The sequence below is a fragment of the Topomyia yanbarensis genome, chromosome 1 (genome assembly GCF_030247195.1).
Source record: "Topomyia yanbarensis strain Yona2022 chromosome 1, ASM3024719v1, whole genome shotgun sequence".
Taxonomy (NCBI): Eukaryota; Metazoa; Arthropoda; class Insecta; order Diptera; family Culicidae; genus Topomyia; species Topomyia yanbarensis.
The window spans coordinates 213,342,580-213,367,579 of NC_080670.1; the positions used below are offsets into that span (position 1 = coordinate 213,342,580).

General features: G+C 40.9%; 3 protein-coding genes, 3 long non-coding RNA genes and 1 pseudogene across 7 annotated transcripts; 2 read left to right on the forward strand and 5 right to left on the reverse strand.

Annotated features, from left to right (window-relative positions):
• Positions 1–5,262: 5,262 nt before the first annotated feature.
• On the reverse strand, positions 5,263–6,095 carry LOC131676229 (cathepsin B-like; annotated as a pseudogene).
• Positions 6,096–6,277: 182 nt separating this feature from the next.
• Positions 6,278–7,928, reverse strand: LOC131691838 (uncharacterized). The gene is made up of 3 exons (XR_009305859.1): positions 7,871–7,928; positions 6,798–7,798; positions 6,278–6,739 (listed from the first exon to the last, which is right to left on the reverse strand). It is a non-coding gene; the product is annotated as an uncharacterized LOC131691838 (long non-coding RNA).
• A 1-nt stretch (position 7,929) lies between these two features.
• On the reverse strand, positions 7,930–10,948 carry LOC131691861 (uncharacterized). 2 transcript variants are annotated; one of them, XR_009305869.1, is made up of 4 exons: positions 9,533–10,948; positions 9,344–9,473; positions 8,097–8,421; positions 7,930–8,027 (listed from the first exon to the last, which is right to left on the reverse strand). It is a non-coding gene; the product is annotated as an uncharacterized LOC131691861 (long non-coding RNA). The 2 variants fall into 2 exon arrangements; XR_009305868.1 differs by having other exon boundaries at positions 9,344–10,948.
• A 3,087-nt stretch (positions 10,949–14,035) lies between these two features.
• LOC131691869 (uncharacterized) lies at positions 14,036–18,137 on the reverse strand. The gene is made up of 3 exons (XR_009305871.1): positions 17,735–18,137; positions 17,362–17,666; positions 14,036–14,198 (listed from the first exon to the last, which is right to left on the reverse strand). It is a non-coding gene; the product is annotated as an uncharacterized LOC131691869 (long non-coding RNA).
• A 568-nt stretch (positions 18,138–18,705) lies between these two features.
• LOC131691843 (uncharacterized) lies at positions 18,706–21,588 on the forward strand. Its single transcript, XM_058978521.1, has 2 exons — positions 18,706–18,885; positions 18,953–21,588. Exons 1-2 carry the CDS (start codon positions 18,780–18,782, stop codon positions 20,686–20,688), a joined length of 1,842 nt encoding a protein of 613 aa, XP_058834504.1. The 5' UTR covers positions 18,706–18,779; the 3' UTR covers positions 20,689–21,588.
• A 79-nt stretch (positions 21,589–21,667) lies between these two features.
• On the reverse strand, positions 21,668–22,541 carry LOC131691852 (exosome complex component RRP46). The gene is made up of 2 exons (XM_058978528.1): positions 22,312–22,541; positions 21,668–22,250 (listed from the first exon to the last, which is right to left on the reverse strand). The coding sequence occupies exons 1-2, from the start codon at positions 22,406–22,408 to the stop codon at positions 21,691–21,693; spliced, it is 657 nt and encodes a 218-aa protein (XP_058834511.1). The 5' UTR covers positions 22,409–22,541; the 3' UTR covers positions 21,668–21,690.
• Positions 22,542–23,556: 1,015 nt separating this feature from the next.
• LOC131676498 (uncharacterized) lies at positions 23,557–24,890 on the forward strand. The gene is made up of 4 exons (XM_058955564.1): positions 23,557–23,629; positions 23,724–23,888; positions 23,953–24,423; positions 24,496–24,890. The coding sequence occupies exons 2-4, from the start codon at positions 23,855–23,857 to the stop codon at positions 24,585–24,587; spliced, it is 597 nt and encodes a 198-aa protein (XP_058811547.1). The 5' UTR covers positions 23,557–23,629; positions 23,724–23,854; the 3' UTR covers positions 24,588–24,890.
• The last annotated feature ends 110 nt before the right edge of the window (positions 24,891–25,000 follow it).

Sequence of the window (25,000 nt, forward strand, 5' to 3'; positions counted from 1 at the left end):
AGTTTAAACATTCAATTCCCACCTCCGTGTAGGTGGTGGGCAGTGTTTAGAAAGGTGAACGTAAATATTATGCCAACAGTGGTGGTTTGGGGTCAGAAACTCAGAAATTCAACCCTAATAAAAACGATCAAAATGTTTGCATCACAGCAAGCGAACGGGGGTGAATTTCGGTGTGAACAGCAGTATACTTAGTCTTTTTTCACTGGGCGGGTCCAAGGATGCTCTGAATTAATTACAGTTCGATTGTTATGTAAATTTTTCGGCATTTATATCCTCAGTCCACATTCTAGTGTATTATTTACATGGTTCTAGATAATATGAAGGCAGCATTTCCACATTATTCGAAGGCTTGGGTTCACGGAATTTTATACCGTAATACTTATCGAGTAGATAGAAAACAGAAACCGAATCAATTTTAAGGCACCTCACTGGGAAACTATTTACTTAAAAGGTTAGTAAATTGTGACTTTTGCGAGATTCGATTAAAATCTAGCAGAAGTTTTCTTTTAACAAACATGAAGCGATTCAGGTGCCTCATAATAGCACACTGGGATCGAAAAGCGTTGCCAGTTTTACGGAGGAATACGGTAGAAACATTTGATTTTTTGGTGAGGTTTAATGAGATGACCCTTTTGTATGGAACTCTGGTGTATTTAATTTGTGTTTTTGGTGCTAATCACCCTTTGAAACCCAAGTGCCAATTGCTTGCCAAATCGAAACTTTTAAGATTGATATTTGCCTTCAACTTTTCATATTTCCTGGTGCCTAAAGGGCGAACGCGAAATTATTGCGACACCGAAAATGTCATGCCAATTTTCTTATAATGTTTTTTCAAACCAAAATTTTAGGGTAGTTTTATACATATTTTTACTTCAAAAATCAAAAGAAAAGTTCATCGATGGAGCCTTGAGGGTTAAATTGAACGCATTTTCGCTTGATGCCCTCCATCAAAGTCTTTACAGTGTAGTGGAAACGGACCCAAAATAGGAGCATAGACGGTAATATAAACCGTAAAGTGAAAGATCAGCGATATGCGCCATCACGCCACTCTGGCGACGAATGCATATCGTTTAGAAAAACATAGGATCAGCAATATGCGCGAGCACTCCACCCGGGCGGTGAACGCATATTGCTTAGGAAAGCAAAAAAGGTCACGTAGCCACTGGAGCAATCCAGCCCATAGCTTAGGTTTAAGGAAAATAAAATTCATTCTAGAGCGAACCTCCGTGTGATATAAGTATGATATATCACAACAGTCCCAAATGAAAAAGAAATGAAAAGAATGATCTTTTCAATCCGGTACCAGTTTCTCAGTTTTTTTTTTCAATTTTCTTAACATGTCCTTCTCGTGTTTGACTGTCTTCTTACTCTTCCGAAGTTCCCGCTTCATCATTGCCCAGTACTGCTCCACCGGGCGCAGCTCCGGACAGTTTGGCGGATTCATGTCCTTTGGAACAAAATGGACAGAATTGGCCTCTCATACCACTCCAGGACACTTTTAGAATAGTGGCATGATGCCAAATCTGGCCAAAATAGCGGAGCTTCGTCGTGCTGCTGCAAGAACGGCAAAAGGCGCTTCTCGAGGCACTCAGATTTGTAGATCTCGCCATTTACTGTGCCCTTTGTCACGAAAGGCTCACTCCTCAGTCCGCACAGGCAGATGGCCTGCCAAATGAGATATTTGGAGGCGAACTTCGACATTTTCTTCTTCTTAAATTTGTCGTCCACATAGAACTTGCTCTTGCCGGTGAAAAACTCCAACCCCGGAATTTGCTTAAAATCGGCTTTTATATACGTGTTTCGTCGTCCATCACACAGCAGCCATATTTTGTCAGCATCTTCTCGTAGAGCTTCCGTGCTCGAGTTTTAGCCGTCGATTGTTGCCGCTCATCGCGGTTTGGGAAGTTCTGTACCTTGTATGTATGTAGTCCAGCTCTCTTCTTTGCATTCTAGACGTAGCTCTGCGACATGCCGATCTTTTTAGCCAAGTCACGGTTTGAGACGTTGGGATTTGCTTTAATCATCCGCTTCACCTTTCCCTCCGTGTTTTTGTTCTCCGGTCCCGGTTTTCCCGGACTTCCTGAAGATCGTGCCACTCGTGTCTATCCCCGCTCTCCTTATTACTCCTTCTAACGCAACGTTGAACAGCAGGCACGAAAGACCGTCATCTTGCCGTAACACTCTTCGAGATTCAAAGGGACGCGAGTGTCCCTGATACTCGAACAACGCACATCACCCGAACCATCGTCGCTTTGACTAATCGTGTTAGCTTATCCGGAGAACCGTTCTCGTGCATTATCTTCCATAGCTGATCTCGATCGATTGTGTCATACACCGATTTGAAATCGATGAACAAATGATGTGTGGGTACGTTGTATTCGCGGCACTTCAGCAGCACCTGCCGAATCGCGAATATTTGGTCCGTGGTGGCGTGGGAACCCATGAATCCCGCTTGGTAGTGCCCCACGAACTCGCTTGCAAATGGTGACAATCGGCGGCAAAGAATATGGGAGAGGACCTTGCAGGCGGCGCTAAGTAATGTGATCGCGCGGTAGTTACTGCAATCCAATCTTTTACTCTTTTTGTAGATTGGACAAACGACACCCTCCATCCACTGCTCCTCCTCCCAAATTTTGGCGATTATTATCCTCGTAGCCACTGAACCATTTAACGACAGATGGACAATACCGGCGTTTCCCTTTCAGTGAAGTTCCCTGCTTACCGCATCTCTGACGGATCTTGGGGATATCTTCGCGACGAAATCTTCCCATGATCGCTGCATGGCGTAGTGAAGTGACTTCCTAGCTGCCGCCTGCGATTCTTGGAAGCTTTTGAGTAGAACAGCTTTTCATGGTCCTCCGCTGAAATGCGTTTGATATTTCGACACTCGATCGTACCGCACCGGCAGTCTATTATGGGTGTCCGGGAGTGTTCGCCAATTAACTTTCGAGGCCACAGTTTCAGAACAGATCGAGTGGTCAATAGCTGAAATGACATCGGTAGCTCAATCAATCAGGGTATGCGATCCGTTGTTGAGAATGTGTAATCTTTCTGATAACATTTTCTCACCGGTGAAGTGATCTAATGCGTTAGATTTCGTGGAACCCCAGCAAATATAAGGTCTCCCAGTACAAGCACCAAACGTGGAAGCTGTTTCAGGAAATCACCCAGCTGCTCTTGGCACTGTTGAGTACTGGTATTTGGACAGCGCTTGTTTCAATATTACCACCGACATCAATTCCCTCGAACACTGGAATGTTGCCAGAATTGACAACTCCCAGTCTCAACTAGTAGAGTGTAGTTCACTGAAACCACTCGGTTGTCCAACTTTGTTTCTTGAAGCACTATCAGCCGTGGTTTGTACTTAGCGATCAGCTGCTTAAGCGCACTGAGATTGGAACTCGTGTTATCTCGTGTTGAAGTTGGGAAATCAGCACTGTCAAACTGCTGTTGTCATTGCGATTTGTCTTACCCGGAGGAAAGCCGGGAGTAGAATTACGAGAGCTGTATATCCGGGAGGTAGGCACAGCTCCCTCGCCCCGGTCGATCTCTTCATTGTGCGATCTCTTCTTCGTCCCCGAACCTGCTACTCGTACGATGCGTGCTGGTCACATCTCTGTAACGGGGGAAGCCACAACAGAATCCGCTCGAAGAAGAGACAATATGGGACTGACCTGTGGGACGTCTAACCCCACAGTGGAAACCGCTGTCGAAACCAAATACAAATTAAATACGCCAAGGTCCCATACAAAAGGGTCATCATTTTATGACTCGCAGAAAACTAGATTTAAAGAACCCAATGCTGCATATCTGCTTGACAAGTTGCAATTATTGAAAAATAATTATCAATGGCAACGCGTTTTAATAGACTCGGTCAAAGCATGCCGTTCTAGATATTAATTTTTGACAATATTTTTGCATCCTTTTTTCAGACAAGTTATACAAATTAAATTGATACAAATTTTACTAAGTAGTTCTGACTTTACACAGGTAATGTACTCAATTCAATATGTTCATACTTTAACGATCTATTCGCTTTCGTTTTACACCCGCAAACTATTTAGATTTACCTCAATCATAATAATGCAGTAATGAAGTATCAACGGTAAAAATTTTAATGCGATACCAAAAATGATGCTACTACAATGATATAACAATGAGTTTCTTCCTCCTCTAACGTGCCACTAAAGTGTTATTCGGCTGCTAAAATCAGGAAGTATACAGAAATGCATTTATCTTTCCATTTATATTTCAACCGATTATTATAATGCACTAATATTTTTTCAAGGTTAGTGTTCTCATTGTTGGAATTTCCGATTTTCTTTTATGAAGATGCCTGGATGGCAATAAAACCTGTGACACATACGCCTCATCCCCTTACGTAGCATCAAAATAGTAGATGAGTGGTGAAGCGAAGATTCCTCAACTGAACATTTGATATTTCTGCACAACCCCTGAACCAATGTGGGGATAAACGAATTAACAAAATTGGATTTTTAAACATGAGTTTGAACAACGAAAAGATGCTGAATTATTCGATGTTTTATATCTCTGTAAAACTAACCCCGTAAAGAAGGTTTATAGTAAAAGATACTGTTCCAATTCAGGCGATACGGAAATTCCGGTTAAATAAAGGATCCTAATCCTGTATAATTCAACTTCAATAGAATCATGGTTTGGCCCCTTAATTTTGAAACTCACCCTTTCTCAAATAATGTTCACGTGTTGAGAATCTGTTGTATGCCAACGCTATTTTACATGTAAACGAAGGGCTACACCAAAATCGAATTGTACCTGTAGGGTTTTGAAGGATATTAAATTTTCAAAAATTTAAAGAAGAGGGGATGACACATAATTGTAGATACAACTGAGAGGCAATATGTTAGGTACAAAATATTTGATGAGATAGTGCACCTTATCATACAGAAGAAACGGTACACCATCATTGCCGTTTAATTTAGTACTTAATGCTTGGCTTCTTGGATGGAGCCTTTTAAATTGCGATTATAAAGAATTAAATATTACTATGTTGAGATGAATAATTGGGGAATTAGATATATCGAGTCATATCGAAGAATGACATTTCTTTTGATTTCTATTTTTCCCATATCGAGTTGTTAAAAATTAATTTTATTTATTCAAATACTCTTTCTGGAGGAAAGGAAACAAAGAATGAACATTGCAGCGAAATATTAAATGAGTTCGAATACAACTTTTCAACTTTAATTATCCCAACTTTTATGATTCATAAATAAACTGTGTTCTGCAGAAACCTTTAACCGCTATTAACACTCAAATTTCTCATCACCCTTTGAGCAACCCGGCGATTATCATATTCACGACACCCAGACGATTCGATCGTCGCAGCATGTTCAGGTAACCTTTTTCACCGCATATTGGCAATCAACCAGTACGGTAGCCCTTGTTAGCCGATGATCCGAAGTGTCTGCTTTCCAACCTGTTTCCTCACAACGTGTGTATACACACAACTCCGGTACAGGAACAAATCTACACAGTAAAACCCGCCTCCACTGATGTTATAATCTAAACCTGAATCATATGCTCGTCGTTAGAATTTTGTAGGCGCCACGGCCGAACAATTGTTTCGATTAATATCTGCCATCGAATCCGTGTACACAATGATGCGAACACCTTGGAGTTTCTTCCTTGTGGCAGTTTTTGAACGGAGTATCGCAGAGTGTAAATGGGTAGGGTTTGTACCAACCCGTACTATTGTAGAGTGCTCCACTCACCAGCCCAACATTCACTCAGTATTGAAACGAAGACCCATCTAGAAAGCCTCCATTGCAACCATTTCTACAATCTTTACAGTATGACATCAGATCCTCCGTGGCTACGCCCACATCCAATCTTCCCTTCGAATGAATGCACAACCAATAGGACATCACGCTGATAGCAGCCATGGCCCAGCATGATCCGCATGTTTCTTGATTACGAATCGCTACAATCAATCTATGGCAACTTTCGGAATGTGCACTTTTTCGATTGTTAGGTGTTTTTTTGTCCAGCTGGCTCCCCAATCAAAAGCATGGAACGTTCAAAGATAAATACTGCCGACAAGCAATGGGCGACATATTTTCCAGGTTGTAGAACAGGATATTCTCAATTCTTCACAATCCGGATGATTTCTTGTACAAGACAGTGTTTTTAGCTGAAAATATTACCAAATTAATGAACAGTAAAAAATTTAAAACAAATTCGATTCTTGGGCACTTTTTTCTCTTGAAAATAAACAATAACTATAGTAACGGTGATGTTTTATTTTCATTGGTTATCAGCGCTGCTAGTTTTATAGAAAAATCAATGAAGTACACTGTCACTTTGACACTGTACCTTTCCAGGTACAGGGTAGCGTAAAACGCGTCCTCGAAAAATCATCAGAGCATTCCGTATTAACATATTTGTATTTGGTCGAAACTTTTATATGATTGCTTCCAGAGCTACCGACAACGGCCGGCCACTGGGGATAGACTTTGTGTCAGTTATCGTTGTTGACTACTCCGAAGCTGAAGTTGTAGTGGTGGTTGTACTGTGTCGATACGTGTACAGGAGTAGGCCTTCTCGGAGCAAAGGCAGACGTGGTGCCAGGAATACATTGAATGCGATTGTCTGTCATGATTTTTACCGGAAAATCGGAGGAAAGCCAGAACAATTATACAAGCTACTTTCTTCTCTTCGTCCCCAAACCGGTTACTCGTTGAATTAGGACTGATGACATCTGAAATAGGAAAATCCGCAAGAGTGTCAATTTTACAATACGGTAATATGGAACTGACCTGTGCGACGTCCAGTCCCATTGTAGCCGCCGCTGTACGATTACTTCCAGAATTACTAGGAGGCAATCGGCACTGGGGAAAGATTTGGTGCAGCTCTGCTCTTCAGTTTGCTGCTGGGGTTCTTCTGATTCGCAAGTTGTGATGGAATCGATGATCCTATCAGCCACAGAGGTGAATTTGCCGTCAACAGATATAGCGGTTGGAAGTATACGAAGTAGGATTAATGTTGTCTCGAAATTGATGTGATGAGATGAATGTTCGCAGCGGAGCAGAAACAGTATTATCCGTACTCAGTCACGAATATTATCCTTTGTTGGTACAGCCTGATCGTCGTTTGCCGGAAAGTATCGACAAGCTCAGTTTTCGCCGTCGAGAATCCGATATCCAACCGAAGAGCCCAAGTAAACAAATTGTCCAAGATATTTTGCAGATCCACAGCTTCGCGCCTTGCAACAGAGGCCGTCTCATCTTTTAGATGTTGCCAGGCGCAAGTTCAAAAGATGGCCACTGACATTAATATTTATTATACTCAGTTGTTTTCGGCTTCGCCTCATCAGAAACCGACACTAACTTATTGTCGGAATAGATTAGCACCGGCTTTACTAAAATCTTGACGCAAATCCCTTTAAACTAAAACACACTTTGTGTTTCAATCGAACGACTGATGTCCCGTTCGAGCAGAAGTTCTGTTTATGCCGATGAGACACAGTGAAGCCGAATCTTGTTTTGGCTTAGCAGGCCTATGCGAAAGCACTATGCTATATTTCACCCTAAGGAGGAAAATTTGGTAAAAACCAAAATTTCTCACTAGGGTGAAAATTTGTTGGTAAAACCAATCTTTGTACAGGAGGGCACAAATCCTTATTTCATACTCAGTTGCGTTTCGGCTTCGCCTCATCAGAAACCATAATATAGCATTGCTGCAAACAGGAGCAAAAAAACGTGTAGCGAATAAAGGAACAATTTTCTACCCTGTCGCTCCGGAGTAATCTCAGTTTGTCCTGGAATTAAAAAAAAATATTAAAATTTACAAGAAACCCGTGAAAAGTTCACCGAAGCAATGGAAGTCTAACCTGCATATCCGATTCCATTTCAGCGTAGGCAAAACGTTGCGAAAAAAATCTGACAGAAATCGCTTCTACACTACGAGCAGGCCTACTTTGTGAATTAACGTGCTGGCTAGCAGCACAGCTGATAATAAAAACAACACTATTGCCGCCACGTGGCGAGCTGCCAATGCAAATAACGAAAAAGTGTCATCCAAGCTGACCTGGTTTATTACAGGAAGACCTAACTTACCCAATAAAAAAGCTTTTATAGCTGATGAACAAGTTTTTGATGGACCCATCCGGCACAAGTAAGTTAGTTAATCGTATGCTTAAAACATCTGTTAAGTGAATAATGAATTAAATCATTTAATCCGACAGCTTTAATCTAAAAAAAATAACGGAAAATTAATTTATTGAAAGTGAAGATTATCAGTTGACACATCCGTGTTTAAAAACCTCCTTCAAACACAGTTTCTCGGATGCGTAAATCTTCTTCGTGGAACGTAAATTGAATGCAGCGGAAACACCTTTCTTTTCCTCCCCTTCACCAAGTAGTCGTCCTTTCTAAAGTCAACCTAGAAGCGCAACAGTCAAAAGTTAAACCCCAGCAATTCGTAAAACTGTGTCTAACAAAAAAGAGCTAGGATAACAGAATGGGAGGAGGGCGGAGACTTTTTCATTGCTAGACGAGAAATGCCCCGTCGTATACCATACCGAAAGTAAAGCAAACGAACGTTTAGCCAAATCGACTTGCCTCCTCCACCGACTGGTAGACAGCCGCAAGCCATAGGTCCTCTTCGGGTGAATAAATTTATTACGGTAATTTGCCAAATTTATAGACAGTAGCAAATGGCAGGCGAGCAAGTGGAACGACGAACAGGGAATACTGTCGGCGGACCATCCGGTCTAACCACCGCGCGTGTTGGACTGCGCGAAAGAAGGAAATTGGATTCATTTGCAAACTTTTCCTACTGCCCCCGGGGGCTGCGAAAAATTTGGGGTAGTGCAAAGTGGCTACCGGATAAAGAGTTAATAACCTAGAAAAAGGCATTAGAGCCGGTGGTGTGGTTTGGGAAGTACGGTAGCCGTTTAGAGTCGAGTTGAGCCGAGCCGACCGGGACGCGAGTTAGGAGCAGGACCAAAAGTCATTCGGCCTTAACCTCACATTTTTGCATGGCGGAAGATAAGTTATGGGACACCGTCCGGAGGCGAGTGAATTTCCGGGGAAACCAGAACGGAAGAGGACCCGTTTTTATTGGCCATGATTAAAAACGAGCAGCAGGCTTCGCGTTAAGTAAATCCCCCATCATAAATTATCGGCAGAAGGCTTGTGTTTTGATTTAGATTGTGTTACCTGGGGACTAGCGATGGTCGAGGAGGATTGCTTCAAAAGTGGAAGGCAATTAATTTTTGTTCGTGAAAAAGACTTTTGAACAATTTAATTTTTGTTAAAGAAAAACTTCTGCTAGATTTAAAAAAAAATGCTGTTATACTCACGAAAACTGTTTCCCATTTAGATGCTTTAAAAACTCTTTGTTTTGTGTTCTAAACCTACTTGAATCTTGATACGTATTACGGGATGAAATTCCGTGAACCCAAGTTCGTGGATAATGCGGTAATATATTACCTAGAACAATGTAAATAATAAATTAGACGGAGGATAGAAATGTCAAAAAATTTACATACGAATTGAACTGTAATTAATTCAAAGCATCCTTGGATCCGCCCAGTGGAAAAAGTCTTGAAGCAAACTGCGGTACGCTCTGAAATTCACCCCCCGTTCGCTTGCTCTGATGCAAATATTTTGATCGTTTTTATTAGGGTTGACATACAGTACTTTCCAAACGTTGCGTTCCATCTATAGGGAGATGGAAATTGAATGTTGAAACTGTTTTTTGGGTACCATAAACCCTGTTATTTGATGTGTTCTGTCATGGAATCGAGAAGTTTGTAATTTGCCTACACAAAACGGACGGTTGAATCTGTCGAAAGTAGTCAATTTTCAACCACTGGTATAAATGTCTAAAATGGTAGTTTTAGTGTGACGTTTACAATCGGTCGACCATGATCCATTTATGGAAAATTTGTGGTAGAGACTAGCCAACGCTGCAGATGATTTTTTTTGATTAACAGACAACCGTCTCGAGGAAATTCACCAGATTGTATAGTTATAAAAGAAACTTCGCCAATTAATAGAAAGAGATTTAGTTTTTATGTACCATCTACTATTCGTTAACGAACAATGAAAAAATAAGCAATTAGCTACTCACTTTCGAGATGAGCTTCGCCAGAAGCAGCGAGCTGTTTCGAATAAAGGAAACGGGAAAAGATAGCAGAAAATGTTACCATTTTTTGTTTCAGCAAAGCAAGTGGTGGTATGATAGAAGATCCCTTATTCATCTCAATAATCGGATTGGCATACTGTTTTATTGATTGCTTGGAACACAATCTCTGTAACGGTGGAGCACAGTTGTATGGAAAAATGTAAACTTGCCCGCATCAAGTTGGCAGAAATCTTTCCATTTAGGGTCCCAAAAACTATGGAAAATTTCGGGGTTGATAGGTTAGGATCCGGCGTAGCGCTTTGCGTTTGAAATTTGTATGGGAATTTGTATGGGACAACAGCCTTTTTTACATTTTCATTTCTAGAGATTTACCTGAAGAATAAAACCTGAAGTATGGTGCTAAAATGTTCCTGAAAAATTCTATAGCTCTTCGAAGTCCGATGATTCGAATTGAATACAAAATCTCAGGTTTTTTGACAACACTGCCAGTGTATCAATGATAGGTAGATTTCATAGTGAAATAACACCGTAGGATTTTTTGTTTTATTTAATTTGTACGTTCAAATTATTTAAAAACATTTTATTGTTTTTTTTTTTCTATTGGACATCAGAGATTGAGCAAATGTGTTTCAGTAATTCATCTGGACACACCAACTCGACAATACTTCAGTCATTTCAGTTCGAAACTCTTCTCCTGCGACCACTCTCCCTGCACCTTTTAATGTAGAATACATTTCAATATAGGGGTCCCATTTCAAAATCTCGGCTGTAACCGCCGCGTCAGATTTTGAACGTTAATAACTTCCATTATACTTAACAGAATTATTTATTCTTTGGACCATTTTGTCGAAAATATGTTCAGCAATGTTGTATTAAAATTTGGAGTATGTATAACATGCATCAATAACGAAAAAAATGTTTTGGAAAATCGTTCAAAAGCTACTCGGAAATGGCGAAAATTTTCAGCGCACCTCGGTGAGAGCCGTCAATATGGTACACCAACCGACAACACTTAAACGCTGAAAAGTTTTAAATATAGCTTCGCTTCAGATTTGTTTCTATTATCATTTACATTTAGCTGGTTGGTGCGAACAGAGGGCTGTACAATACCGAGAAGGAAATATTTGTGAGTCGTACATAGCTAGTGGATGCTTCAGTTTGGGTCGTTGCGTATTACTTGCATAGGCTATCATTTTCATTTCCGATAGGTGGAAGGTAGGATACACGCACGAAAAAAACCGATTTTAAATTATCTGATCGAAGCTCGTTCGTGATTGGTTCCCGCTAATTTCATGCACCGAGCAAATCTTGGACGGTTTTTGTTCGAAGCTCCTTTTTCTCGATAGATATGAACTGATTTCATTCGATGGCCGAATCGTAATTTCAGTCGGTTTCAGCAAGACTTGTCAGATGTCCGAAGACTGTCTGTCAACACCAGGAGGGAAGGTGATTAATTAGGATTCATCTTCGTGAATGGATTTGTGCCGCTCCGTGCTAGTAACCAGGACCACATGGAACAAAAATTTCCCACCCGAAGAATATTTTCTTTGGCAATTTTAAAACATCCGACCGAAGCTCGTTCGTGATTGGTTCCCGTTAATTTCATGTACCGAACTGCCAATCTTCGGGAAGTATTGATTAGAATGGTCGGTTTCTATTAGTTAACCTTGTTGAATGGACTACTTTTTTAATATCGGGAAAGGTGATTATTAAGATTCAGCCCGCTCCGTGAACTAACTGTAACAATTAGTTTGTGCTAGTAACGACGGCCAATTGGAACAAAAATCTCCCACCCAGAGAACCGACGTGTCGAAATTAGCATACACACGCAGAAAAATCCGATTTTTAATCATCTGACTGAAGCTATTCCTTATTGGTTACATGCACCGAGCCGCAAATCTTAAACAGTTTTTACTCGAAGCTCCTCGTCTTTCTCGATGGAAGTGAACTGATTTCATTCGATGGCCTGCCCATTTGGCTTCGAACGCAAACTGAACCGTTTTCGAATAATTTATCAGAACATACCAATTCAGTAAAAGCAAAAAAAAGTTATTTCAGTTTTATGATAACTACAACCAGGTTGAGAGTCAGACGGAGCAGTTAAATCTTCAGTATCATCAAGAATATCGAATGAATTTTCTGTTGTAATTATTGATGTAGAAGATTTCAATAATTCACCATATGAATATTTACTTCTATTTAATGTTTTTTGGTAAAGTTTAGTTTTGCAATCTTTATATGAACGACATTCATTTAGCTTAGTATGTTTATCGTGACAATAAATACAATTTGCTGTGATTTTTTTAGATGAAACTGTACTATGGTCAGCACTACAATTACCACATTTGATTTTGGAATAAAATTTTGATTAATATCGTTTGCTTTTTATATAGACGTTCGCCATGAAATATTTGAACAGTAGAATTTTTGTTGTTTTGAACACTCCTGAACCAAAATTAATGATAGCATTACAATCAATAGTTTCATCAAAAATTACTCCATCAATCTCAACGAGATCGCATGGAATATAAACACGGTATATATTAGCAAAAAGTTTTGATGTGACTAATAAATCATCACATGAAAAAATAATTCTTAATTTGTTGAGAGATTTTTTTAATTTCTTTTACTGATTTAAATTGTTTATAAATTTCAGCAGAAATAAAGAGAACATCAATTGGTTTCTTCTTTTTCCTGATATAAACAGTAAAAGGACCTTTAGCTGACAAAGGATATTTTCTAATTCTAGATTCTAAATGTTGACCATTCGGTATAGAAAATTGTGTATCATTTTCAATAATGGAAAAATCAGAAGGATTTTCTGAATCACCATCTACTTTAAATAAATTAAAATAACAAAATTAATACACCAAGCATAGGTTTAGAAATAATGAGAAAATACTTATAGTTTTTTTCTGATGGTCTTCGTATAAATTCCAAAAAAGGTTCTCGTTTCGTTCTGAGTTATCGCTTTAAATCCTGCTTTGTATCCAAATCAAGTTGGCAAGCTTTTCTGCTTCCCTAAGGAGGGGAACGGTCCAGGCACCACTCCTAGTGGCTCTCGTAATCTCCCTGTTTCGTCTTTTTCCTCTTAGTAGCTTCTTCTTGTCCTGATGAGGAAACCCAATCTTCGGATTGCTTATTTTTCTTCCGAGGGATCCTCTTAGGACGGCTCTCTGAAAATAGTTCAAAAATACGTCCCTTCCTTTCCAAAGATTACTGCAATATGAAGTGCTGCACCATTGCAATTTGCTTTATTCACTTGCCCGAGGCCGTTTTGTGTGATGCTTTGAAAAGGCTTTTTGAAGGCGAGCTACCTCTGATAAATTTCCAATATTTTCGCAGAACTCGTGAATCGATAGTTTTTGTTGCTTTTCTAAACTCTGTGTTGTATTTAGCAAGAGCGGCCCTGTTATCTGACCAGTTACCAGTAATCTTTGCTTTATTGAACAGGCCTCCAATTTCCTTCCAAGTGTTGCCACCTCTTCGTTCACCATCGCGACATACATACATTTTTATTAGAGGGCAACTGTCAAGGTAGGCAGTTATGATCCTCGTCTGTAGGTCGTATTCTCCAGATCATTTTGAGAATGGATCTTTCCCCCGTTCTCTTTTACTGTTTCAGTTGTGGGCGGAAAGTACACCAGTTTGTATTACTTATTTTCCTGTTTTTGTACTGTCGGTATTTTGGTTGAAATGGCGAATATTATGTGTCTGTGATCCGACAGACTAGGTACGTCAGAAACGTGCCAGTCAATTATCTTTTCAGTCATTTGAGCGCTACATACTCTAAAGTCCAGCATTTCGCTCCTAACAGCGTTCATAAATGTAGGTTCATTGGTTCATTGTTGCATACATGGACATCAAAAGACGAAAGGTACTCAAGAAGATACTCACCTCTGTTATTTACGTCTGTGGTGCCCCATATTATATGATGTGCATTAGTTCGGAGAGATATGCTGTATCCGTATCGTCAGGGAAGTAGACCGATGCGATCACCACCTCCTGCTTGCCCCTAGCCGTCGGGACTTCAACCGTCATTGCAACGACACCTCGTTGAGTCAATCCTGTAATTGTAAACAATTTCATAATTCGGATTTTGTGTTTGTTGGCTTACAGCTCCTGTATTAGAGAGATGTCTAGACGCTCTTTCGGGTATCTTCGGACAGAGATGCTTGTGGCACCCTTTGCGTGATGCTGGTTCACTTGTATGCAGTAAAATCTGCACATTTCGATTTTTTACTTGGATGCGTTTCGACTTCGTCTCATCAGAAACCGACACTAACTTTTTGTCGGAATAGATTAGCGCCGGCTTGACGCAAATCCCTAAAACTAAAACACACCCTTTGTGTTTCAGTCGAACGACTGGTCAAACGTGATGTCCCGTCTGAGCAGAGGTTTTGTTTATCCCGATAAGACACAGTGAAACCGAAACTTGTCTTGGCTAGCAGGTCTATGCTATATTTCACCCTAAGGAGAAAAATTGGGTAAACACCAAAATTTCTCACCAGGGGGGAATTTTTTTGGTAAAACAAGTATTTGCACTTTAAGGGCACAAATCCTTACTTATTACTTGGGTGCGTTTCGACTTCGTTTCATCAGAAAGCGCCACTAACTTTTTGTCGGAATAGATTAGCGCCGGCGATGTTTGTTTTGAAGCCACATCTTCGACCCCTTCATTTTGCAAACGATTGATCGCAGCCTGTATGCTGCTCGACGTTCCAGTGGTCCTCGTTTCGGTATTTGGCTGTTCGCAATGATGACTGTCGAGCACGATTTTATCATTTCGTAGTAGGTTGCACGCTGTTCATCTTTTTGTGGCATTCCCGGGCAATGCACCTTCGTTTTTTCAGTTTTCTTCCTACAGCCACTCTTGTTCAGCGGCTCGATATTCGTTGAGCGCTGTCGCTTGGCTTGTTCCTGTCCATGCGGGGATTTTGACCAGCTCTAGTGCGGCGGGTTTGTGACCATTTCGCATTAACCACGCATAGCGTTTCCTCGCAGCTCCGCTTAATTGTCGAGTTTCATGTGTCGCTCTCTGCCTCGTCAGGCTCCTCCTTGGTCACTTTTCGATTACTCTTCTCTTCTTCAGCTGGAGAGTTGAGGATGGATGAAGTGCAGAACTACTATTCTTCAATGACCCACAATGCAGCTTTCCGTTCTGTTCCCACAAATAGATAAGGGAAAAGAAGTTAGAGCCCCGCTAGACGCGGCAAGGTCAGAAACACCATGTACGGCTAGGTATTCATAACTCAAATCCCATCGCTCGAAGTGTTGAGGCCCTCTACCATTAATTCCTCGGCATGGGTCGCATCATGTGAATAATGATGGGGAGCAATCGGAAAATGTACAAGATCTAAATTAACGAAAATGTGACATAGACGAGTCGTTGTCATTGTCATTTCTCAGCCCACACCCTGGCAGACGTTCATCCGCCCATCTAGACTCTGTCAAGATGACGACCTACAAAGCCTAACTGTTCATATGTGCTAGTCCGTATAGCACACCAATTTCTTCCACACGCAGGCGCCGGCTGTTAACCAGTTCCACAAATTTCAGATACATTACATAGAGGATAGTCGGAGGCAGTAAATGAAGAGATAGTAGAGAGATTTTGGTTTGCTGAAACGATACAAGAAAAGCAAAATAATTGTAGTTATAATAAACAAGTAAACGATTTCTCATCTGTTGTTTGTTTCCTTGTTCGTAGTCCTCCTTCCTGTTCCTGATTTGTTTGGGCTATTGGCTTTCTGTTTCCTTGGCCGTCACGTTCTCTTGCATCGAGTTGCATATATTGTAGCAAGAGAAACAAATGAAAAAATAAAACAAAAATAAAAATAAATGCGAAATGCTCTCCTTCCAGACCCCGAACATAACCCTTACTTTCCCTTTGCTTATCATTTTGGTACCATCCGAGGAGCACTTGGCCTTGTACCCACTGCTCTTCCACCATCCTCGTGGTTTTCTCCATTTATCACTGGCGTCACATGTGATATTTGGGTACGGAAAATTATTTTCTGAGCAGACAATCAAATAAAAGAAGATTGCCAGGTAATTAGTGCACTTTCTGCACCAGGTATCATATCGCATTTGTTGATACACATATTAAGTGTATCTACTATACGATATGATGGCCGGAAGGATAGATAAGCAACCCAAGCTCCCCTAGATCTAAATGAACGAAAATGTGACACAGACGAGTCGTTATACCGTTGGAGAATAGTACTTCGTTTCACGGTTTCAGCGTGGATGAAGAGGCCAAGACATTGCGAAAAGTTGTGAGCCGAAATGATCTTGATGAATAGAATCAGGCGATGAAGGATAAGATACAATCGCATGCTGGTAATTGGGGAAAAGCATCTACGGATTTAAATAAGTCATTCTGTACTCATTCGGTTTGTTCAGAGTAAAGTGAGCTTGTATTCTGGTTGCAGTTGAAAACTGGAAAATCCAACCAGCGACAATTGTATTTTCTCTTGTTTTAAGCAAGGGAAGGACGGCGGCGGTAGTGCACATTATATTCGCACAACGATGCGCTATAATGCGAACTACTTTCGACGTGATGGATTAACACTAAACAAGCGAAAAAACGATTGGTTAGGTTTTTCAGTTTTCCACTATAACGATAATAACTACACTAAAGTAGTAAAAAGAAAACGCGCCTATTACCTAATCTATGTTGAAGATGTGTAAGTGGAATGTGCAGGTAAAGCACGAATTCAATTCGTCTATAAAAGCTTGGTACAATAGTTTGAAATTTAACAACTTCTTAACACTAGAGATCAGCAAATTAGACGGAATGAAAGAATTGCCGAACGATTTGGACTGAATGACGCAAAAGGCACTATTGAGGTATCTGACGTTTAAAATACGCACACTGAGATCTCGCATTTTTATACTACCGCCCTCCCCTCAAGCCCACAAGCGGTTTGTTTTCCTCCCAATTCGCAGTGCAAATGATTTGTTTTCCTCCCAATTTAAACGTCAAAACGGCACAATACCAACGCAGCTGGATAAGTCTATGGGCGAAGGCTATACTAAAACATCGACCGAAAGACGCACCCTTCGTTGATATTACTAACTACCGAAGCTTAGTAGGATCTCTTCTTTATATAGCGGTATGTGCGGGACCAGATATTTCTTTTAACGCCGTTTTATACTAGTGCGGAGTGTCTGTACAGCATCATAAGCAGAAAGGGGTAGGAAGTAGCGAAATGCGTTGTACGTTACCTTCTTGCCACGAAGAGCTATCGTTTGGAATACTCCAATGTCGATGGAACTTTGGGCGGTTATTCAGCCGCAGATTAGAGGCAGGAGATCGAAAAACTTGCAAGTCTACAACTGGACTAGCATTAAATAGAATTTCTTCTTCGCGAGGATCCAATTTCCTGGGCAAGCAGATTGCAACGTAGCGTTAGTCTTCCGTCCATGGTGGATGAGTACGTGGTTCAAAGCAAAACCTGTCAAGAATCTGAGTGGCTGTTTAGCTTAGTTTCCGTGACCTTGGAGAGTTTCAAACTGTACCGCTGGTCACGCTGAAAAACAGTCAGAGCTGCATTAAATCTGCTGAAACTTAAAATGTAAACCTTCGCACAAAACTTACCCAGACCAGCCAGTGTTACGCGAAGGAGTTGTACAATCAAAATGTGTTGCAATTGACATACCGCCCTACTCACATCTACTCACAAAACTGCCCGGTTCAGTTAAAATCCGAAAGTTCACGGGTTTTTATCGATGTCCGTCATCAGCAAGAACAGAAAATACATCGGTAACCCTGGAGACCATTCGCGATCGACTGTCAACTTTTTTCTCTGCGAGTCAAGCAGAGCTTGCTTCGATATTTTTTTTTCAAGCTGTTAACTATTGTACACTCCGGAAAAAAATATAGTGAATTTCATGAGAATATCGTATATTCGTATATTTTTCAATCACAAGTGGTACTATATAAATCATAAGATTATGTTCTGGAACGGATTTTTTTTGTCAAGACAATATGGCAATAATTTCGTTGACAAATTTTCTCCTACCGTAAGTCACACTTACGGCTTCCATATAGAATACTTGTGACGCGAAGTCATACCGTAGTTTCGGCCAACCTTGTTGGCTTCATCTGACTTTATACACTGCTTTATACTTTTTAACAACATTCAATTAGCTAGAGCTGCCTTATCGAATAAATCAATTGAATAAACAAAATTCAGTAGGGAAAGTATAGAACCATACTTGTGGAACCTTTCAAATTTTCGAAAAAAAACCGTGAGAAAGTGAACACCGATAACTCCGGCTTTACTAGCCAAAATTATATAAATTTTGCACAATTTTTTCGAAAACAATGTGAATAATCTTGTTTCAAATTTCCAAGTATTCACGACTACAACAAATTAACGGAAAGTTGATTTTTAACGCTAGAACTATTCACTGCTGATCACAATCAGTATTAGCAAATAAGATGTAATACATTTCTTAGCGTTTTACAAAATTTTGAGACCTTTTGTGGGGAAAATAAAAGTAATAATCTTTTAACACATGGTTCCCGATTAATCAAAGGTTGAAATTTAGACGTACAGCTAAATATTTTCTTTATTCTCAACAGCAACGCAAAATCCCTAGACCCCTCGAGCGGATACTGGGCCGAATCTCTCCCAGCCATGGAAACCCCACTGTGCGCGGTCGTAGACCCAGCACGAGATTTCCGCTGGCATGCCCTTCGTTGTGGCGGCCCGGAAACGGCTGCCTTTCTGTGCGAACTACCCGGTTTGATAACTCCTCCCTTAACCTTAAAGAAAATCTTTCCACTAATTAAAACCACCTTTACTTTTAGTCCCGAACTGGGCAGCGGATTGTACCGTCACCTCAATGCCATCACTAACCGTGCAGTACATGTCGGACAGCGGAGCGGTTCAACTATCCCGAGATTGCGGTGAACAAGGAACCCGGCACATGTCCTGCCAAGGTAAGCTCGACAGGGATTCGATTATGCAGCAGCTTCAGTGTGGCGATCAAGAGGAAGATGCGGCTGCCGGTACAGCAACGGAATCCACGGAAAATAATCAACTGTCGGGGGTTGATGATGTGGCGACACCTCAGCAAACGTCACTTCTGACGAGAAAACGACAGCCACCGGAGATTCTTGAGCACGACATACTGACGGTGGTGTCGAACAACGAGGAGGATAACAATATCGACGTCAACCCGAATCAGATCGAGGACACGGTCAAGAATGTGATCAATAAGTTTAATTTGGTAGATTTGATGCAAGGGGATCAATCGTTGCACAGCGGTGAAGATGGTGATCAGGACAAGGAAGGTAAGAAAGCTGGGGGTAAGAAGTATTCACCCTTGTTTGAGAAAAAAGAGAAGTTCGATAAAAAGGGGGAGAAAAAAATGGATGAAGAGGATGAGATGATGATGGGTGATCAACCGGATGAAACGGAGACGCAGCCGATCGATATCGTGCAGCAAGCGGTGAAACCTACCGAAGGGGACTCGGACGAGGGTGCGACCGCGGTAGTAGTAGTCGGAGGTTCGACGGAAACAGTAGCGGTTTCCAGCGAGGTAACACCAACGGAGAGTACTACAATGGATTCAAGGTTGCGAAGGTCGACCGATGGAGAAGCGTACTCCGACAGTACGCTGGCTTCTTCGACTGAAGTGGTGACTACGGAAGCTTCGACTACAACCATGGAACCGACTACGAGTAGTACGGCCAGCCATATTCTTCCGACTACCCCAAAGAAAGAGTTGGCTTCCATTGGAGATCACTTCATCCCTCCGATGTTGATGGTTAAAGCTCACTTCTCTCCAACGCGAGCTCACGTGGATACGACTACCACTGAACTGCTGACGGAGACTCCGCCGACTACCGCAGCTCCGCCAACAACTTCGCAAGTACCATCAACGACAACGGAGGAGCTATCAACCACCAGCCAACCGGAAGCCATTTTTAGTAAGGAGATCTCTTCTACGGAGGCATCGTCCGTCATGGAAACTGACGCAACAACCTCTCATCAGATTGTTGAGATTACCTTCGATGACGAAGAATTATCCTCTAAAATCGGTACCCTGAGTATAACGACCCGTCAATTCACCACTGACGATACGAAGCTAACGACGGGTGCGAACACTGAAATAACGTCCGATGCCAACATCAGCACAGTTTACAATGCAACTTCTACATCGGAAGATCACCCCTCTTCCACAACAATACAGCTAACTAGCACTACTGTAGCTGCCAGTTCATCAACGACTACCACAGTAGCTTCCACAACTACAGCGCCAACTACCAAGCTCCCGTCGACCACTCGATCCACCAGCACTACCACCACCACAACCCCTGCTCCGGTTGTCAATGTCCAGGATCACGAACTGCACGACATTTTGGAGGACAATGATGATCACGATTCTTCTGCGGAAGAACAAGAACACCACGAGGAACTGCATAACAGTTTCTCCAACATTGAAAACTACCAACCGTACAAGCCGAACCGACGTCGAACACTCACCAAACCCGAGGTGCACAACAATCGTGGTAATTATATTAAAAAGATTCTCGGTTGAGGGCAGACTCGAGGCTAATTTTCATCGGCGAAGCTTCTCGATTTTATTTTCACATGCCCCAAAGAAAGGCTACGATTGGTAGCTCTGCTTTCGGGGTTCCGTTCGTCCATCGAAACTTTCTTTTCTTGTTCCATTCACATATTGACCTCTTAGCAGCAGTAGGAATACAGACACGCATTTTGCCCTAATCTTCCCCTTTCAACTCAGAAATATTACATTATAGAGTACGAAAATGTAGAACCCCGTAGAAAAAACAATTTTTCGCATTGACTCGCTTGAGCAAATACGAATAGAATTTTCTCTTAGGCGGCCAGTCTCCTTCTGACTTAGAGAACCGGTTCTGTTTAACAACGTTCAAATTCCTGTGATCTTGTTTGCCAAATCATCCATCGAGCACAAAAAAAAAATCAAACAGAAAAAAACAATTTAACGCGTATATAGCTATAAAATAGTTGCAGAGTTTCTGATTTAACTTAATTGACTACATACTGTATTGTTAGCGTCAATTGACAACTTTACTGGAATAAATAGTTTTAACCGCAGGTTTTAAGCAAAACCCAGTTTTTAGAAACGATCAAGAATAATTCTTTCCGTGCGAGTTAGTTGAATATTAGCGCGCTGGTAGGCAAACAAAACAAACATACGTTGCCAAGAAACATATGACATTCATAGGCGCAGTAAGCACATCAGAACATCCCAGCAGGCGCTGAGTTTAGTAGAATTAAAAAATCAAGAAAAAGCTGCAGCAGAATAATAAAACAAAAAACAAACAGCATAAATTGAGTAAAAGCAAACATGAATAAAAAATAAACTTTTTTCGCACACGCGCAACCCATTTGCGGCTAGATGATAAGGATTTACTGTTTTAAGAAGATGGTTTTAATACAAATAAGTGAATTACGCGGGTGGGCTGTGAACCATTAATCCGAAGTTCCTGTCGCGAATGTGATATATCACAAATCCGAACTACAACGACGGCTTGAACTTGAAACCCCTTTTATTTCACAGCGCCTTACACTGCTTCACCACAATCTCCCGATAGAAATCAAATACCTTCTCCACCGCGGTCGTACCCATCCTCAGCGCCCGGTGGTACTGTTCCGGTGTAAACTTTCCGTGCGTATAAATAGAAACCGTATTCCTGCGGACGCTTTCAAACACAAACGTAAACTTTGCCCGTGCATCCTTGGACTGTAACTCATCCGGATCCAACGTAATTTCACCATCCTCTCCAAGCACGCTGTGCACCGCCGCTACCAGATATTTCATCTCGATGCCGCTGTTGACCAGCGCCAAACAGACGGCATTAATGGCACAAGCTACAAGTCCGCCGAGATTTTGCATTTCTTGGATCTGAACGGAGATTGCCGTTCGTGGGTGGAGTCCCGTCAGGATGGCCGATTCGTAGGTGTTTCTAATTAGACTTTCCAGCAGGCGATCGTTGACGCTTCCCAGACCGGATCGGGGTCGAAAGTGAATTTCAACGTGGGCTTTTTCCACGTTCATATGTTGCATTTTGACTTCCGCCGGTCCGTGGACACTGGCTATGACGGCTGTTTCTCCTGGAAGGGGTGTTCGATTGAATTTGCCTGAGCTATAATGTATTACAGTTTAGTCACATACCTTGTGTCAGCAGAGCAGATCCATCCGATCGTGTGAGAACGTTCAGCTCGCAATACATCGGCCGCAGTGCGTTTTTTGTTTCGTCGTCGGTGGTCATTTTGGGCTTTTATCACTGATAAACTATACTGATTTATATAAAATAAACGTGAAAGTCGTATTTTGCTATTCAGATAAAACTAGCGCTAAACACCGGTTTGTTTTATTTTAACTCGCAGGATTCCTAAAATCAATTTAATTTTGACGTTTTATATTTTTGACAATGTCTTAAGCGAGGGGTACTTTTTCTTAAATAAATTGTGACCCGCCCTCTGGATGTCAAGTCACAAACATCAAGATGGCATACACTCCCCACTGAACGAAGAGGCGGCTAGACAGGTTAAATTAAATGCTGGCGATCGGTAGGCCAATGCAATTTTGTCCTAGGTTACCCACCGTAGCTTACCGTTTACTGTATGTGTGAGCAGCTTTGGGACGAGAATACCCCCTAAGGATGGTTGGTTTCAAAATCAAATCTCGACTAACATATGATTAGGGCCGTAAAGCCAAATTCATGTTTTTCGTTTTATTGTATAAATTGCATCCTTATTATTCATTCTTTACGCTATTGTGAGTTTATATTCGAAAAACATTATCAAAATTATGTTATTATAGTTCACAGTAAACGGCGCACAATCCATATTAAACGAATGGTTTTCACGCCCTTTGCTTCAGTTTACGGCTTAGCTGCATTAAGCGCTTGAATTGGCATTCCGGACCTTTACTTTTTGTCCTTATATAATCTTGTGAGTTATTTTAGGAGGATTTTATTATTGTATAGGCTTTATTGACTTTATTGATGTCGATTTCCAACCAAAGAGTTATCGTATCAAATGTAAAAAATTTAATATTAATATTTAATATGTCAAATTTGTGGTTGGTCGTTTTTTCCAATTTTTGTAAATAATTGTTATTGCCTGATTCTTCAAACAATAATGGACTTCTTGCATCACTATTTTCTTTGTAAATAACCTGTGCAACATTGCTAACAAAAACAGTAAAACCAAGTAAAACTTTGTTATAATATTATATATTAAAAGACTCAAACATGCTTACGTTATATTTGAATGTCAGTGAAGGACTCAAATTAACGGCTGCAAAACCAACACAAAGCAAACATGTTGAGGTAAACGGCGCAAAGCAAAGGACTTGAAAGCCAAATAATAAAAATGATTTGATTTGGCTTTCAAGTCCTTTGCTTTGCGCCGTTAACTTCACATGTTTGTTTTGTTTTGGCTTTTCAGCCTTTATCTTGAGTCCTTGACTGACTTTCAAATACAACGTAAGCGTTTTTGAGCCCTTTAGTTCAAACCACCTATTAGTAGATCCCAGTGACAAAGCTTTTTTAAATAGCTTTTTTTTTTACAATTTAACAGTAAACGCTTACGCTATATTCAAAATTCATTCAACGGCTCAACAACTGTACGAAAACAAACATAAACAAACAGAGTGAACGGCAAAAAAGCAAACCTCCCGAATACTACTGATCGATTTACGATTTGTAATAATGTTCTCGTCAACAGGATTCGACTTACTTCTTCGTAAGTATTACCTCAACTTACTGTTTTGTCTATACACAAAGCAATGTACTATTTTCTTTTTCAGTGGCCGCTGGTATTTCTGACCCTCCAGTTGGGGAAGAGGTGGCAAGTATAGTTGCTGATACTCCCACGGTTGCAAATTTCGAGGAAGTAGAATTTGTAAACAAAACTCCAAACAACACTTTCCTCGAAGGTGTTTCGATGATTATATCGTCAACGCCGATAAGAAGAAGCGGAGTCATAACATTCACTGATCCCCGACAAACACTTCCACTAGATCTGTCAGTATCAATGATTGAGAACGAGCAACCTTTAAATTTAACGATCCACACTAGCGATGTTCCATTAGATCTGGCTATGCCGAAAAGTAATACTCCGAAGAAGTTAGCAACGGAAAAGACGATAAATTTGTGTGGCGATACCCGAACAGAATCAAAGCTTAACCATATCATCTCTTCCGTCCACTCATCAAGGGATTCTTCCCGAATCTGTCGAATATCTGGAAAAATCTTCAAACGCTCGGTTTACTTTGCCGGTGAATATTCAAAAAGCCTTCTCCTGATAGTGATGGTAATGGTTTAAGATTTCAAAAAATTATGTGCTTCAGGTACCAAACGACACTTCCCGGATGTATTGAGCTCAAATACGATATATCAAATCCAACCTGGTCACAGTTCATATTTGGGAGTGCTAATATAAGAACTGTTGTTTGACCGGATCCAATTAACAGAAAGCCAATCGCTTTGCCACAAGCTAAGTTGGATGATTTGAGGAAGCAATTAAAATATATTAAAAACAAACCATACTACGAAACGTTCCTCAAAGAAATAGTTCCCAAAAAGAGGTCGGAAATCGAGCGGAAATAGTGAATAAGCTCCCGATAACTTCGATATGGATATGGACATGGAACTTCATGAAGAAGAAATTGATGTAACCCTTTGTTTAGCGAGTGTGATCCTCTCATATGATTGTTTGTGTATATGCTGACAATAAAAATAAAAATGCAACGTTTATTATTTTACATAAAATACAACAGTATTATATATATTTCAACGGTAAAAGGCTTAAACGTGCTTACGTTGTATTTGAAAGTCAGTCAAGGACTCAAATTA

Excerpts from the sequence above, each read along its gene's own strand:
- LOC131691843 (XM_058978521.1), top strand. The coding sequence starts at position 18,780 with ATGGAAACCCCACTGTGCGCGGTCGTAGACCCAGCACGAGATTTCCGC. Across the intron at positions 18,886-18,952 it reads CTTTCTGTGCGAACTACCCG|TCCCGAACTGGGCAGCGGAT; the intron begins GTTTGATAACTC and ends CTTTACTTTTAG.
- LOC131691852 (XM_058978528.1), bottom strand. The coding sequence starts at position 22,408 with ATGACCACCGACGACGAAACAAAAAACGCACTGCGGCCGATGTATTGC. Across the intron at positions 22,251-22,311 it reads ATCTGCTCTGCTGACACAAG|GAGAAACAGCCGTCATAGCC; the intron begins GTATGTGACTAA and ends CACCCCTTCCAG.
- LOC131676498 (XM_058955564.1), top strand. The coding sequence starts at position 23,855 with ATGTTCTCGTCAACAGGATTCGACTTACTTCTTC. Across the intron at positions 23,889-23,952 it reads AGGATTCGACTTACTTCTTC|TGGCCGCTGGTATTTCTGAC; the intron begins GTAAGTATTACC and ends TTTCTTTTTCAG. Across the intron at positions 24,424-24,495 it reads ACGCTCGGTTTACTTTGCCG|GTACCAAACGACACTTCCCG; the intron begins GTGAATATTCAA and ends TATGTGCTTCAG.